The sequence below is a fragment of the Scophthalmus maximus genome, chromosome 8 (assembly GCF_022379125.1).
Source record: "Scophthalmus maximus strain ysfricsl-2021 chromosome 8, ASM2237912v1, whole genome shotgun sequence".
In the NCBI taxonomy this organism is placed as follows: domain Eukaryota; kingdom Metazoa; phylum Chordata; class Actinopteri; order Pleuronectiformes; family Scophthalmidae; genus Scophthalmus; species Scophthalmus maximus.
The window spans coordinates 390,446-401,289 of NC_061522.1; the positions used below are offsets into that span (position 1 = coordinate 390,446).

At 51.6% G+C, this 10,844-nt stretch overlaps 3 protein-coding genes across 5 annotated transcripts; 1 reads left to right on the plus strand and 2 right to left on the minus strand.

The window, feature by feature from the left end:
• Positions 1 to 11: 11 nt before the first annotated feature.
• On the minus strand, positions 12 to 662 carry mrps28 (mitochondrial ribosomal protein S28). Its single transcript, XM_035636671.2, has one exon. The coding sequence runs from the start codon at positions 616 to 618 to the stop codon at positions 73 to 75; it is 546 nt and encodes a 181-aa protein (XP_035492564.1). The 5' UTR covers positions 619 to 662; the 3' UTR covers positions 12 to 72.
• sde2 (SDE2 telomere maintenance homolog (S. pombe)) lies at positions 531 to 4,500 on the plus strand. Of its 2 annotated transcripts, none has more exons than XM_035636667.2 (9): positions 531 to 667; positions 1,664 to 1,891; positions 2,181 to 2,298; positions 2,402 to 2,513; positions 2,608 to 2,777; positions 2,982 to 3,123; positions 3,202 to 3,318; positions 3,398 to 3,863; positions 4,092 to 4,500. In XM_035636667.2, exons 2-9 carry the CDS (start codon positions 1,790 to 1,792, stop codon positions 4,317 to 4,319), a joined length of 1,455 nt encoding a protein of 484 aa, XP_035492560.1. In that variant the 5' UTR covers positions 531 to 667; positions 1,664 to 1,789; the 3' UTR covers positions 4,320 to 4,500. The 2 variants fall into 2 exon arrangements, with proteins under 2 accessions (XP_035492560.1, XP_035492561.1); XM_035636668.2 differs by having other exon boundaries at positions 4,113 to 4,500.
• On the minus strand, positions 4,043 to 9,489 carry mtif2 (mitochondrial translational initiation factor 2). 2 transcript variants are annotated; one of them, XM_035636663.2, is made up of 14 exons: positions 9,330 to 9,489; positions 8,678 to 8,841; positions 8,487 to 8,601; positions 8,227 to 8,398; positions 7,922 to 8,082; positions 7,605 to 7,781; positions 7,371 to 7,510; positions 6,576 to 6,700; positions 6,284 to 6,488; positions 5,939 to 6,191; positions 5,692 to 5,832; positions 5,379 to 5,543; positions 5,147 to 5,287; positions 4,043 to 4,842 (listed from the first exon to the last, which is right to left on the minus strand). In XM_035636663.2, the coding sequence occupies exons 2-14, from the start codon at positions 8,837 to 8,839 to the stop codon at positions 4,670 to 4,672; spliced, it is 2,130 nt and encodes a 709-aa protein (XP_035492556.2). In that variant the 5' UTR covers positions 8,840 to 8,841; positions 9,330 to 9,489; the 3' UTR covers positions 4,043 to 4,669. The 2 variants fall into 2 exon arrangements, with proteins under 2 accessions (XP_035492556.2, XP_047190102.1); XM_047334146.1 differs by lacking the exons at positions 8,487 to 8,601; positions 8,678 to 8,841; positions 9,330 to 9,489 and having other exon boundaries at positions 7,922 to 8,089; positions 8,227 to 8,390.
• Between the last annotated feature and the right edge of the window lie 1,355 nt (positions 9,490 to 10,844).

Sequence of the window (10,844 nt, forward strand, 5' to 3'; positions counted from 1 at the left end):
CAACAACATCAACGTGTTTACAGATGATTTATTGGTTATTTACAGATTCTGAATGACGTCAGAGGCAGACTCTCAGGCCTGCTTCTCTCGGCCGTCCAGCGGGCCGAGCAGCACCGCCTGGGCCTCCAGCAGTGTGCTGTCGCTCTTGGCCCCCAGGAAGCGGGCGCTGAGCTCCAGGTCCTGCAGCCGCAGACGGACCCTGCTGCCCCGCTGCAGCTTCTCTCCTCCGTCCGCCGGCCGCCGACACACGCAGTGGAACTTCCCGCCGAAGTCGATGTACAGGTCGTCCTGCACCACGTGGAAGATCCTCCCGACCACCACTCGGTCCTTGGCCGGTCCCATCTGGACCAGCGGGGACCGGCGGAGCAGCGAGGCGAAGCTGTCGTCCCGCCCGGGGGCGGAGCCTCTCGGACCGGCCGCAGAGTTCGCTGCCTCGCGGCGGATCTCCGACTGCAGGTCGAAGGCGGCAGCGAAGCCGGACCGGGGCTTGTCCGCGGCGGGCTGGTCGCCGCCGGACGTCCCGCTGGAGTCTGAGCTGAAGGAGCTTCCGAAGAGCCTGGAGGAGGAGAACCGGAGTCCGGCCCGGGACCGGGACACGACCGTCCACAAGGCCGCCATGTTGTCTCACAGCAGCGCGAGCAGGAAGGACACCCCCGTTCCACTTCCGGTAGAGGAAACGCTCAGAGCGCCACCTGGCGGCAGCGCCTGGAAGCTGCCGTCACACAAAGCGTCAACAGAGTTTCACGACATCATTTGTGTTTTTATGTTTATGACACTGATGTTTGATTTAATTACTCATTGTTTTTTAATGGTAAATTTTAAAAAAGTGCCTTTACAAAAAATCCGGCAGATGACACGACGTGGTGACACCTGAGTGCTCTTTCTGAAAAAGCTCAGAGGAAAATATTTCCCATTTGTTTTGGAAATGTTCCTATACAGAGACATTCTGGTCAATTGTTCATCCGACCTTATTTTATTACAGATTTCTCTTTTTGTTTCAAGGATGTTTTCTTTTGTGTAGTGGAGCCTAAGACTTGAGGAAAGTATTTTATGATAAATCTTTTATTTCTGCTTGCTAAATATCACATCCACAGATGTAGGTTCAGGAGCTCTAAACCATTGGTTTAGAGCTCATCTGTGAACCTACATCCACAGATGTAGGTTCAGGAGCTCTAAACCATTGATATTTAGCAAGCAGAAATAAAAGATTTATCATAAAATACTTTCCTCAAGTCTTAGGCTCCACTACACAAAAGAAAACATCCTTGAAACAAAAAGAGAAATCTGTAATAAAATAAGGTCTGTGTTTGAGTATGAAATCAATGAATATTTGGACTCTAATATTCAAAGAACTGTAAAGCTATGAAGACTGTGCAAATATATTCAACACTTGTGATCCCACATGACGGATATTGGAATACGCAGTCCAATTCAAATCAACTACAGTTAGAGGAGAACTGTAGTTAATTTGAATTGGACTACGTATTGATTATCCTTGCTGTACTTTATAGATTCCCTGGAATATGAATTGTTCATTACTTATTTATTTTGTTGTTGTTGTTTGTAAGTGTATTTGTGTTATATGTTTTTGTAAACTGTCCTTAATAAATTTATTGATTGAAAAATAATATAATAAAACAATAATAAAAAAATAATCCGGCAGGTGACGCTGTGGAGACGCGACGTGGTGACGCGACGTGGTGACGTCGTCCTCGAGCGAATAAGTAAACGAAGTGGTGAAGTGGTGGTGCGCGTGCGCAGTGCCATTCTCGTACCCTGAGGAAACAAGATGGAGGTGTTCGTGACCGCTCCGAGGCTCCGCCGCGAGCCTCAAGTGTTCCCCGACGGCTCCGCGGTCCGAGACGTTCTGACCCGGTTCGTCCAGCTGCAGGTGAGAGCCGCGTCACCGCGAGGCGGGAAAACCTGAAACAGCCTCGAGAGGAAACGATAGAGAAACCGGCGAGTTTCGCTGTTAGCCGACATGCTAACGTTAGCAAACAAAACACCGACTGACCGGAAGCGGTTTGTTCGATCGTTACAAGTGAACACGAAGCTTCAGCTGGTGTGTCTGTGTGTGTGTGTGTGTGTGTGTGTGTGTGTGTGTGTGTGTGTGTGTGTGTGTGTGTGTGTGTGTGTGTGTGTGTGTGTGTGTGTGTGTGTGTGTGTGTGTGTGTGTGTAGGGTGTCTGCTCTGAGGATTTCTACGTCATCAGGAACGGTCGGGTGGAGGACGTGGAGGATCCTGTGCAACATGGCGCCGTCTATAACCTGCAGCCGCGCCTGTGTGGAGGGAAGGGAGGTGTGTGTATTCAGGAATACACAAATCAAGCTGTTCATCAGCTGTTCTCCAAAACTGCACGGGAGACAGGAAGTACTCACGTGCGTGTGTGTGTGTGTTTCAGGGTTCGGCTCCATGCTGCGAGCTCTCGGCGCTCAGATCGAGAAGACGACGAACCGAGAAGCCTGCAGAGATCTGAGTGGACGACGCCTGAGAGACGTAAACCACGAGAAAGAGTGAGTCAGACTCTTTACTGTGGTGGTTGTCGAGGATGTGACTTTTGTTGGGAGGTGTGGATGTGACTGTGACTCTTCTTCTGTGGTTTTGCAGGATGGCGGATTGGCTGAAGAAGCAGGCGGAGCGCGAGGCGGAGAAGGAGCAGCGTCGTCTGGAGCGTCTAAAGAGGAAACTATCTGAACCCAAACACCAGTTTACAGATCCCGAATATCAGCAGCAGTGTCACGACCTGTTCGAGAGGCTGGAGGACTCGGTGCTGAAAGGTGAGGGGGCAGGGTCGGGCTGCAGTCCACGTGTCCGTCACCAAAGAAACGTGTTGCTGCCATGTGTAGAACCGATGTTCCCTAAACGCCTCACGCGGTCACAGTGTGAGATGAGATAGGAAGCGTTGAAGCTCCTTTCCTCAGTTCACGTCATGGCCGCCGACTCTGTGAGCGGGGCTTACACCAGTCTCCTGTGTGTCTCAGGTCTGCAGGCGTCCTCCAGTCGCCAGGTGACGCCGGACGACGTCTCGGCTGCAAAGAGACCGAACTGTGATCAGAGCGAGACGCTGCCGCAGAAGAAGAAGAAGAAGAAGACGACAACGCCGGCAGCAGCAGCTTGTTACTGGTGAGTTTTTATTCACGTTCACACAAAGGGCAGCAGACGAGACCGGAAGTGTGTTTAAATCTGTGGTCGTGGTTACAGGACGGGGGTGGACGAGCTGCTGAGCTCAGAGGACGATGATGAGGAGTCTTCCTCCAGCTGTGGAGCTGTTACCATGACGACACACAGGAAGCAGACAGAGCCTGAACAGAGCAGCAGGTCGAGATCAGATCCACACAGGTCGGATGTTTCTTCAAATGTTTATTTAAATGATTCCTGACTAAGACGTCTCTTCCAGCTCGTCCTCGTCCTCAGAGAACCAGGGTCCACCAGAGACCAGAGCCTCAGAGAACCAGGGTCCACCAGAGACCAGAGCCTCAGAGAACCAGGGTCCACCAGAGACCAGAGTCTCAGAGAACCAGGGTCCACCAGAGACCAGAACCTCTGAGAACCAGGATCCACCAGAGACCAGAGTCTCAGAGAACCAGGGTCCACCAGAGACCAGAGTCTCAGAGAACCAGGGTCCAGAGAACCAGGGTCCACCAGAGACCAGAGTCTCAGAGAACCAGGGTCCACCAGAGACCAGAACCTCTGAGAACCAGGGTCCACCAGAGACCAGAACCTCTGAGAACCAGGATCCACCAGAGACCAGAACCTCTGAGAACCAGGGTCCACCAGAGACCAGAACCTCTGAGAACCAGGGTCCACCAGAGACCAGAACCTCTGAGAACCAGGATCCAGGAACCAGTGGGTCTGAGCAGCAGGTCAGTAGTTTGTTTGAATGAATCGTTTGTAATTTGACCATAGTGACAGAATATTTTGTTGTCATGACAACCAGTGTGAATAATGAAATGAAGTCAAGGTGCAGACTGTGATGTCGTAGAGGTTCACTGAGGCCGAATAAAATTTAACATTGTGAATAAATAAACAAACAATATAACAGTTTGATTCATAGTTTTTAATAAAACCTGAACGTATCACTCATGTTTTAGCCCCGCCCCCGCTCCCTCCAGCCTTTGGACCTGTCGTCGGTGTCGTCCATCGATCAGCTGACGTGTCTGGGTCTGGATGTCCTGAAGGGGGAGCTGATGTCCCGGGGGTTAAAGTGCGGGGGGTCGCTGACGGAGCGCGCCGCCCGCCTCTTCTCCGTTAAAGGACTGAGCCTGGATCAGATCGACCCCGCGCTGCTCGCCAGACCTGGCAAGGCCCGGAGGAAGTGAGGAGGTCAAAGGTCAAGATGACAATCAGATGGTTTTTAGTTTGGATCAGACGGGAAGTTCTGCAGAGAACCAGGAAGTGTCTGAGTTCGTCGCCTGACGAACATTAAATATCAGGTTTTTATTTTTCTGAGGTTGTTTTTGTTCCTCATGTGAACTTTTATTAAAATGTCTAAAAACTAAACGTCGTCGTGTTTTCTCTCACCTGGCAACGGGTGACACACACACACCTTCACCTTGTCTCTCATTGGCTACTGATCAAACTCCCCCACACACTGATGTCATGTTTGTAATCTGATCAAAAATCGATCGTGTTCTGTCCCTGAGCAGCAGAGGATGATGGGACGGCGTTGTCAGAAGCCGGGGTTCCAGGAAGTGACCTGCGGACAGTTCAGGTCCTCGAAACAGACGACGACATCACCGGGTCTGAAATCCGCGTAGTCGTCGTCGGGCGACAGGCCGCACTCCATCCCCGTCTTCACCGCCTGGACATCGTCCTTGTGGTGCCGCAGTGCCGATGCACAACCTGCAGAACGACAAGGGAACGTCAGTGTGACCTTTGACCTCTGCAGGAGAAATGTTCCTCCAGTTCCTAGTTTTTACTTCCTGTGATGTCATTTCTTCAAGAGTCTTCAAAAGCTTCATGTCTCTTAAAAATTGGAAGAACTGTGATGAAAGGTTCTGAGAGTCGATGAACTAATAACTGATGATTGTTTCTGGTGTAGTTTTAGTCTCAGGTTTAGTCAGAGGTGTAGTTTTAGTCTCAGGTTTAGCCTCGGTTGTGTAGTTTTAGTCTCTGTAGTTGTAGATTTAGTCCAGGTCCCACTCACCCTCCCAGACGGTGTCTCGTCCTCGGATCAGTCTGAACTTGTGTCGACGGTCCAGTTGACCTTTCTGAACCCGACAGCCGGCGACAGCAACCTTCTTCTTCCCCACGGAGACCTGGAACATGGCGAGGACGCTGGCCTCACCTGGACCGGGGGGGGGGGGGGGGGGGGGGGCGCAGATGAGACAAACATGTGGTTCACCGATGGAAAGTAGAGCGTGGAGCATTTCACTCACCGATCACGTTCTGGGACACGAGCGGCGGCAGTCGGCTGCTCAGCTCGTCCTTTAGCTCGTCCACCAGTTTGTAGATGACAGTGTGGAGTCGCAGCGGGACGCCGCTTTTTGCCGCCAGCTGCTGCACCGACCTGCCGGCGCCGACGTTGAAGCCGTAAATGGAACCTGAGGAGTCCGTTATCAGACCATCAGGTGACAGATTCATTTGAGATCAACAATGAGAAGAGAAGTTATTGTTGAGATGGAAAAAGGTTTTATAGAAAATCAAAATGTCTGGATTCTGGTTTTTAAATAAAACTTCTCGTGGTCGCACCTGCGAACGTCTCCGCCATCTTGACGTCGTTCTCTGAAACGTCTCCGATGCCGAAGTGGACAATGTCCAGCTCACACTGCTGCTGCGCGTCGTAACCGTCCAACAGGTTCAAGATGGCCTCCACTGACCCGTCCATGTCACCTCCAGGTCAAAGTTCAAAGGTCAGTCAGCAGAAAGTACTACGTTAACCATTTCAATGATATTTACAGTCTGTATCGGCCTATCAGAGCGCGGCGGCGGTGCAAACCTTTGATGATGAGCGTCAGTCCCAGCCGGTCGTCCTGATCCTTCTTTCTCTCCTTCTCCGAGAGGTTGGTCTTGTACTCTTGGTACAGAGCCAACTTCCTCTGCCTCCTGCTCAGGTGAGATAGCTCCGCCCTCTTCCTCTGGTACTCCTGCAGGTGCACTTCCTGTTTGACCATGATGATGCTCTGCTCCTCCAGCAGCTTCTGCTGCTCCTCCTCACCGCTCCTCCACTCCGTCACCTCGCGAGCTCGCTGCTGCTCCGCCACAAACACACGGATCAGAGTGACATCAGCAATAAATGCGAGGAGCTGATTAGTCAGCCGTGAGGTCAGAGGTCAGCTCTCACCTCAGACTCGACCTCCAGGATGACCTCTCCGGCCGAGGGCAGCTCCTTCCAGCCGACCACCTCCACCGCGCAGCTCGGCCCCGCCTCCGTCACCGCGCGGCCGTTCTCGTCGAACAGCAGACGAACTTTGGCCCAACTGTTTCCTGCCACTAGGAAGCAGCCTCGCTTCAGTGTCCCGCGCTGGACGATGGCTGTCGTCACAGACCTGAGGAGACAGGTGGGCGGTTCTGTAACTGTGGTTCTACGAGTTCTGATCACATGTGTAACAGTGGGTTCTGATTGGTCGCCTCACCCTTTGCCCTTGTCGGTTCGACTCTCGATGACGAGTCCCTCCACGAGGCCGCCGGGTTCGGCCTTCAGTTCCAGAACCTCGGCCAGCGTCACCGTGGCCTCGGTCAGAGCCAGCAGGTTGTCTCCCTGACAACCACATGACATCATCAGGTAACATCACACTGACCTCCTTATCACTCAGATTTTGCAAGCATCAAAGTACATAAACACTCCTCTCAGTATGACCCGGACGCCCAGGACGCCCCTCTCACTGCGACCAGGACGCCCCTCTCACTGCGACCAGGACGCCCCTCACAGGGCGACCAGGACGCCCCTCTCACTGCGACCAGGACGCCCCTCACAGGGCGACCAGGACGCCCCTCTCACTGCGACCAGGACGCCCCTCTCACTGCGACCAGGACGCCCCTCTCACTGCGACCAGGACGCCCCTCACAGGGCGACCAGGACGCCCCTCTCACTGCGACCAGGACGCCCCTCTCACTGCGACCAGGACGCCCCTCTCACAGGGCGACCAGGACACCCCTCTCACTGCGACCAGGACGCCCCTCTCACTGCGACCAGGACGCCCCTCACAGGGCGACCAGGACGCCCCTCTCACTGCGACCAGGACGCCCCTCTCACTGCGACCAGGACGCCCCTCTCACAGGGCGACCAGGACGCCCCTCTCACAGGGCGACCAGGACGCCCCTGGTCTCTGCGACCTGCGTCGCTACATCGTTACCCCTATCGCCTCACAGCCAACTTGTAAGCTCATTACCTTGTTAGCTCACTAGCTAGCTGAGATCACTAAAGTCACCTTCAGAGCAGAGACGTGGATCGACTGAACGTCTCCTCCGAACTCCTCACAGACGACATCATGAGCGAGCAGCTCCCGCTTCACTCTCTCAGGGTCGGACTGAGGCTTGTCGCACTTATTCACCGCCACGATCATCGGAACTGAAACGCACAACAGAAGCACACTGTGAAGACACGCAGCAGAAACCCTGGGGAGTGTCCAACCCTCAGCTGTAACTGCCAGGGGAGCTCCTACCTTTGGCTCTCTTTGCGTGCTGGATGGACTCGACCGTCTGGTTCATGACGCCGTCGTCGGCCGCCACCACCAGGATGACAATGTCAGTGGCGCTGGCTCCCCGGGCTCTCATGGAGGAGAAGGCGGCGTGACCCGGGGTGTCTAGGAAGGTGATCTTCTCGCCTGTTGGCAGCTGGACTGGAGGATTAAACCAGTCATTAGATTAGATTATTGGATCGTAATCAATCACCACACTCACTCCACTTCCTGCAGCTTCTACGGGGTTCTCCAGTAACTTGTGTGAACAAAGTTGTATCAAACTGCAGGTGGTCATTTACCCAGAAAGGCTCCGATGTGCTGAGTGATGCCTCCGGCCTCGGTGGAGACGATCTGACTCTTCCTCAGACTGTCCAGCAGCGTGGTCTTACCGTGGTCCACGTGGCCCATGATGGTGACCACCGGGGGGCGCGGCACCAGGCTGGACGGGTCCGCTGGAGGTCTGAGGGCTCACAAGTCACATGTTACAGTTTGACGTCTTACTACACGGTCAGGGTTTGGCGAGGCGTTCAGGGGACATAAGGTCAACAAACTAAGTGAACCTGTGTTCTGATTGGCAGGTTTGATGACTTCCTGTCCCTGTTACCTCCTGTGGGCATCCCTGTTGATCCTCTTGATGCTGTCGCTCAGATTGGCCCATTTGAACTTCATCCCCGATCGAGTCACCACCTCTTTGATCCACTTCTCCTCCAGAACCGAGTCCGGATCCAGGGAGTCCGAGTCCACGTCGGTGTTCAGCAGGGCCTCGTACACGTGGTCTGAAATACAAAACAACTTTATTGAGCTGGTGTCACAGAGACGGGACCAGGACTGGGACCCTGTGGACCCTGTGGACCCGTGTCTTACCACAGTCTCTATTCATGGCCTGAGCGAGCGCCGCCACCGTCATCCTCTGTGTGACCTCCACTTCCTGTTTGTCCAATTTGGGTTTGACCTTCTCCTCTTTCTTTTGACCTTTCACCTGCGGACACGTCACAAAGTCAGAGACCAGGTGAAATCAAGCGCGTGTTTCTGATTGGCCATCAAGACAAACTCACCTTTTTGGAGGCAAACTTCCTGATCTGTTGACAGCTGAGCAGGGGGGCGGGGCTCCGGGCAGGACACGGCAGGGGCGAAGACAGGATGTTGCTGAGCAGCGCTGGCTCGGCGTGGACGAGCCGCCGCGCCACTGCCCGCATCACTGATGACATCACATTCATGACTGAGGAGACGGGGACAGGTGGTTAGAGAGAGAGAGAGACGGGTGGAGACAGACGGGTGGTGACAGACGGGTGGAGACAGACGGGTGGAGACAGACGGGTGGTGACGGGTTGTGGTGGTGACTTCCCGTGCTGTTGAGGAAACACCTGAGATCAAACAGCTCTGACGAACTGTGAATCATATCACATCAGTTCTGGTTGAATAAAATCCCACAGCACTGAAACGCACCACTCCCCACCATCATCACCATCACCATCATCATCATCATCACGTCTGATGTCTGTTGTCTGTATCATGATGTTGGTTCCGACACAAGTCGCCATTTAAAACCTCGTTTTAACAACAACTAACTTTATTGAACTTCTCGCTTCAGGCAGAAAACAACACGCGTTCAGAAGAACCTCAGACTCCGCCGCTTCCGGTCGCGTCACGAGCCTACGACCGTGAAACACCTGGACGAACAGGAGCGACACGTGAGTCCGGTCTCACCTGTCCGAGTCGGTCTGGTTCTCTCATCCTCCTCTCTGACGCTTCACCGTGAGACGAACCTGCCGCAGGGCGCCGCCATGACAGTCGGCTGACGGACCGGGAGGAGGAGCTTCCGCCGCCGCCGCCCCCTGCCGGTGCGGGGCGGAACTTCCGTCTGTTTCCAGGTGGATCGTTATGAACCGTTATGAACATGTGGAATATTCACAGATCATCGGTTTAATAACCTCGATGATAATGTTTGGAGGTTTGCGGTGTGAACAAGCTTTTTACAGAGTGAGAATAAATGAATATGATGGACTGATCGCAATCTAACTGTGGATAAAATCTTACTTTATGACAAAATATGTATATTCAGGTGAAATAATAAACGTCACGAGACACAGATGGATATTACGTGTCAGCACAATAATCTGTTCTTTCTCTACACTGTTTACTTTTTATTTTGATGACAGAATTTTAGGCAAAAATCCCAAAAAACAGAAGACCCTGAACTCCACACATGAAGCTCACCTGAACCAGCTGATTTAATCAAATCTGATCGTCTTCCTGTGTGAAGCAGCTTATGCAAGTTTGTGCTATGCTACATAGCTCACGTTAGCATTAGCAGCTGTTTACTCACCAATCAATCAGAAATAAACTTCGTTACTTTACTTTACCCCAGATTCAGTCTCCAGTGTGGACGTGTCGTCTTTCTATACAATCAGCGATCGTCTTTATATAGTCAGTGATCGTCTTTATATACAGTCAGTGATCGTCTTTATATACAGTCAGTGATCGTCTTCATATACAGTCAGTGATCGTCTTTATATACAGTCACTGATCGTCTTTATATACAGTCAGTGATCGTCTTTATATAGTCAGTGATCGTCTTTATATAGTCAGTGATCGTCTTTATATAGTCAGTGATCGTCTTTATATAGTCAGTGATGGTCTTTATATACAGTCAGTGATCGTCTTTATATAGTCAGTGATCGTCTTTATAGTCAGTGATCGTCTTTATATAGTCAGTGATCGTCTTTATATACAGTCAGTGATCGTCTTTATATAGTCAGTGATCGTCTTTATATACAGTCAGTGATTGTCTTTATATAGTCAGTGATCGTCTTTATATAGTCAGTGATCGTCTTTATATACAGTCAGTGATCATCTTTATATAGTCGCTGATCGTCTTTATATACAGTCAGTGATCGTCTTTATATACAGTCAGTGATCGTCTTTCTATACAATCAGCGATCGTCTTTATATACAGTCGCTGATCGTCTTTATATAGTCAGTGATCGTCAGTGTTCGTCTTTATATACACTCAGTGATCGTCTTTATATACAGTGATCGTCTTTATATACAGTCAGTGGCCATCGTTATATAGTTACTGATCGTCTTTATATACAGATGTTTGTGTTGTTCTTCTCAAAAATGACACGAGTCTTCAAGTAAATAATTCAAAGTATTTTCCTTTCAAACCAAACATGACATGTTTTATTTCTACAGCAGGTGAACACAGCGCCGCCCTGTGGT

What these genes read in the sequence shown, in the direction of transcription:
- mtif2 (XM_035636663.2), bottom strand. Translation starts at nt 8,839, where the DNA reads ATGAATGTGATGTCATCAGTGATGCGGGCAGTGGCGCGGCGGCTCGTC. An exon ending in CGAACCGACAAGGGCAAAGG is followed by an intron (nt 6,489 to 6,575) that starts GTGAGGCGACCA and finishes CTGTCTCCTCAG; the next exon opens with GTCTGTGACGACAGCCATCG. An exon ending in ACTGACGCTCATCATCAAAG is followed by an intron (nt 5,833 to 5,938) that starts GTTTGCACCGCC and finishes TTTGACCTGGAG; the next exon opens with GTGACATGGACGGGTCAGTG.
- mrps28 (XM_035636671.2), bottom strand. Translation starts at nt 618, where the DNA reads ATGGCGGCCTTGTGGACGGTCGTGTCCCGGTCCCGGGCCGGACTCCGG.
- sde2 (XM_035636667.2), top strand. Translation starts at nt 1,790, where the DNA reads ATGGAGGTGTTCGTGACCGCTCCGAGGCTCCGCCGCGAGCCTCAAGTG. An exon ending in CCCGGTTCGTCCAGCTGCAG is followed by an intron (nt 1,892 to 2,180) that starts GTGAGAGCCGCG and finishes GTGTGTGTGTAG; the next exon opens with GGTGTCTGCTCTGAGGATTT. An exon ending in CCTGTGTGGAGGGAAGGGAG is followed by an intron (nt 2,299 to 2,401) that starts GTGTGTGTATTC and finishes TGTGTGTTTCAG; the next exon opens with GGTTCGGCTCCATGCTGCGA.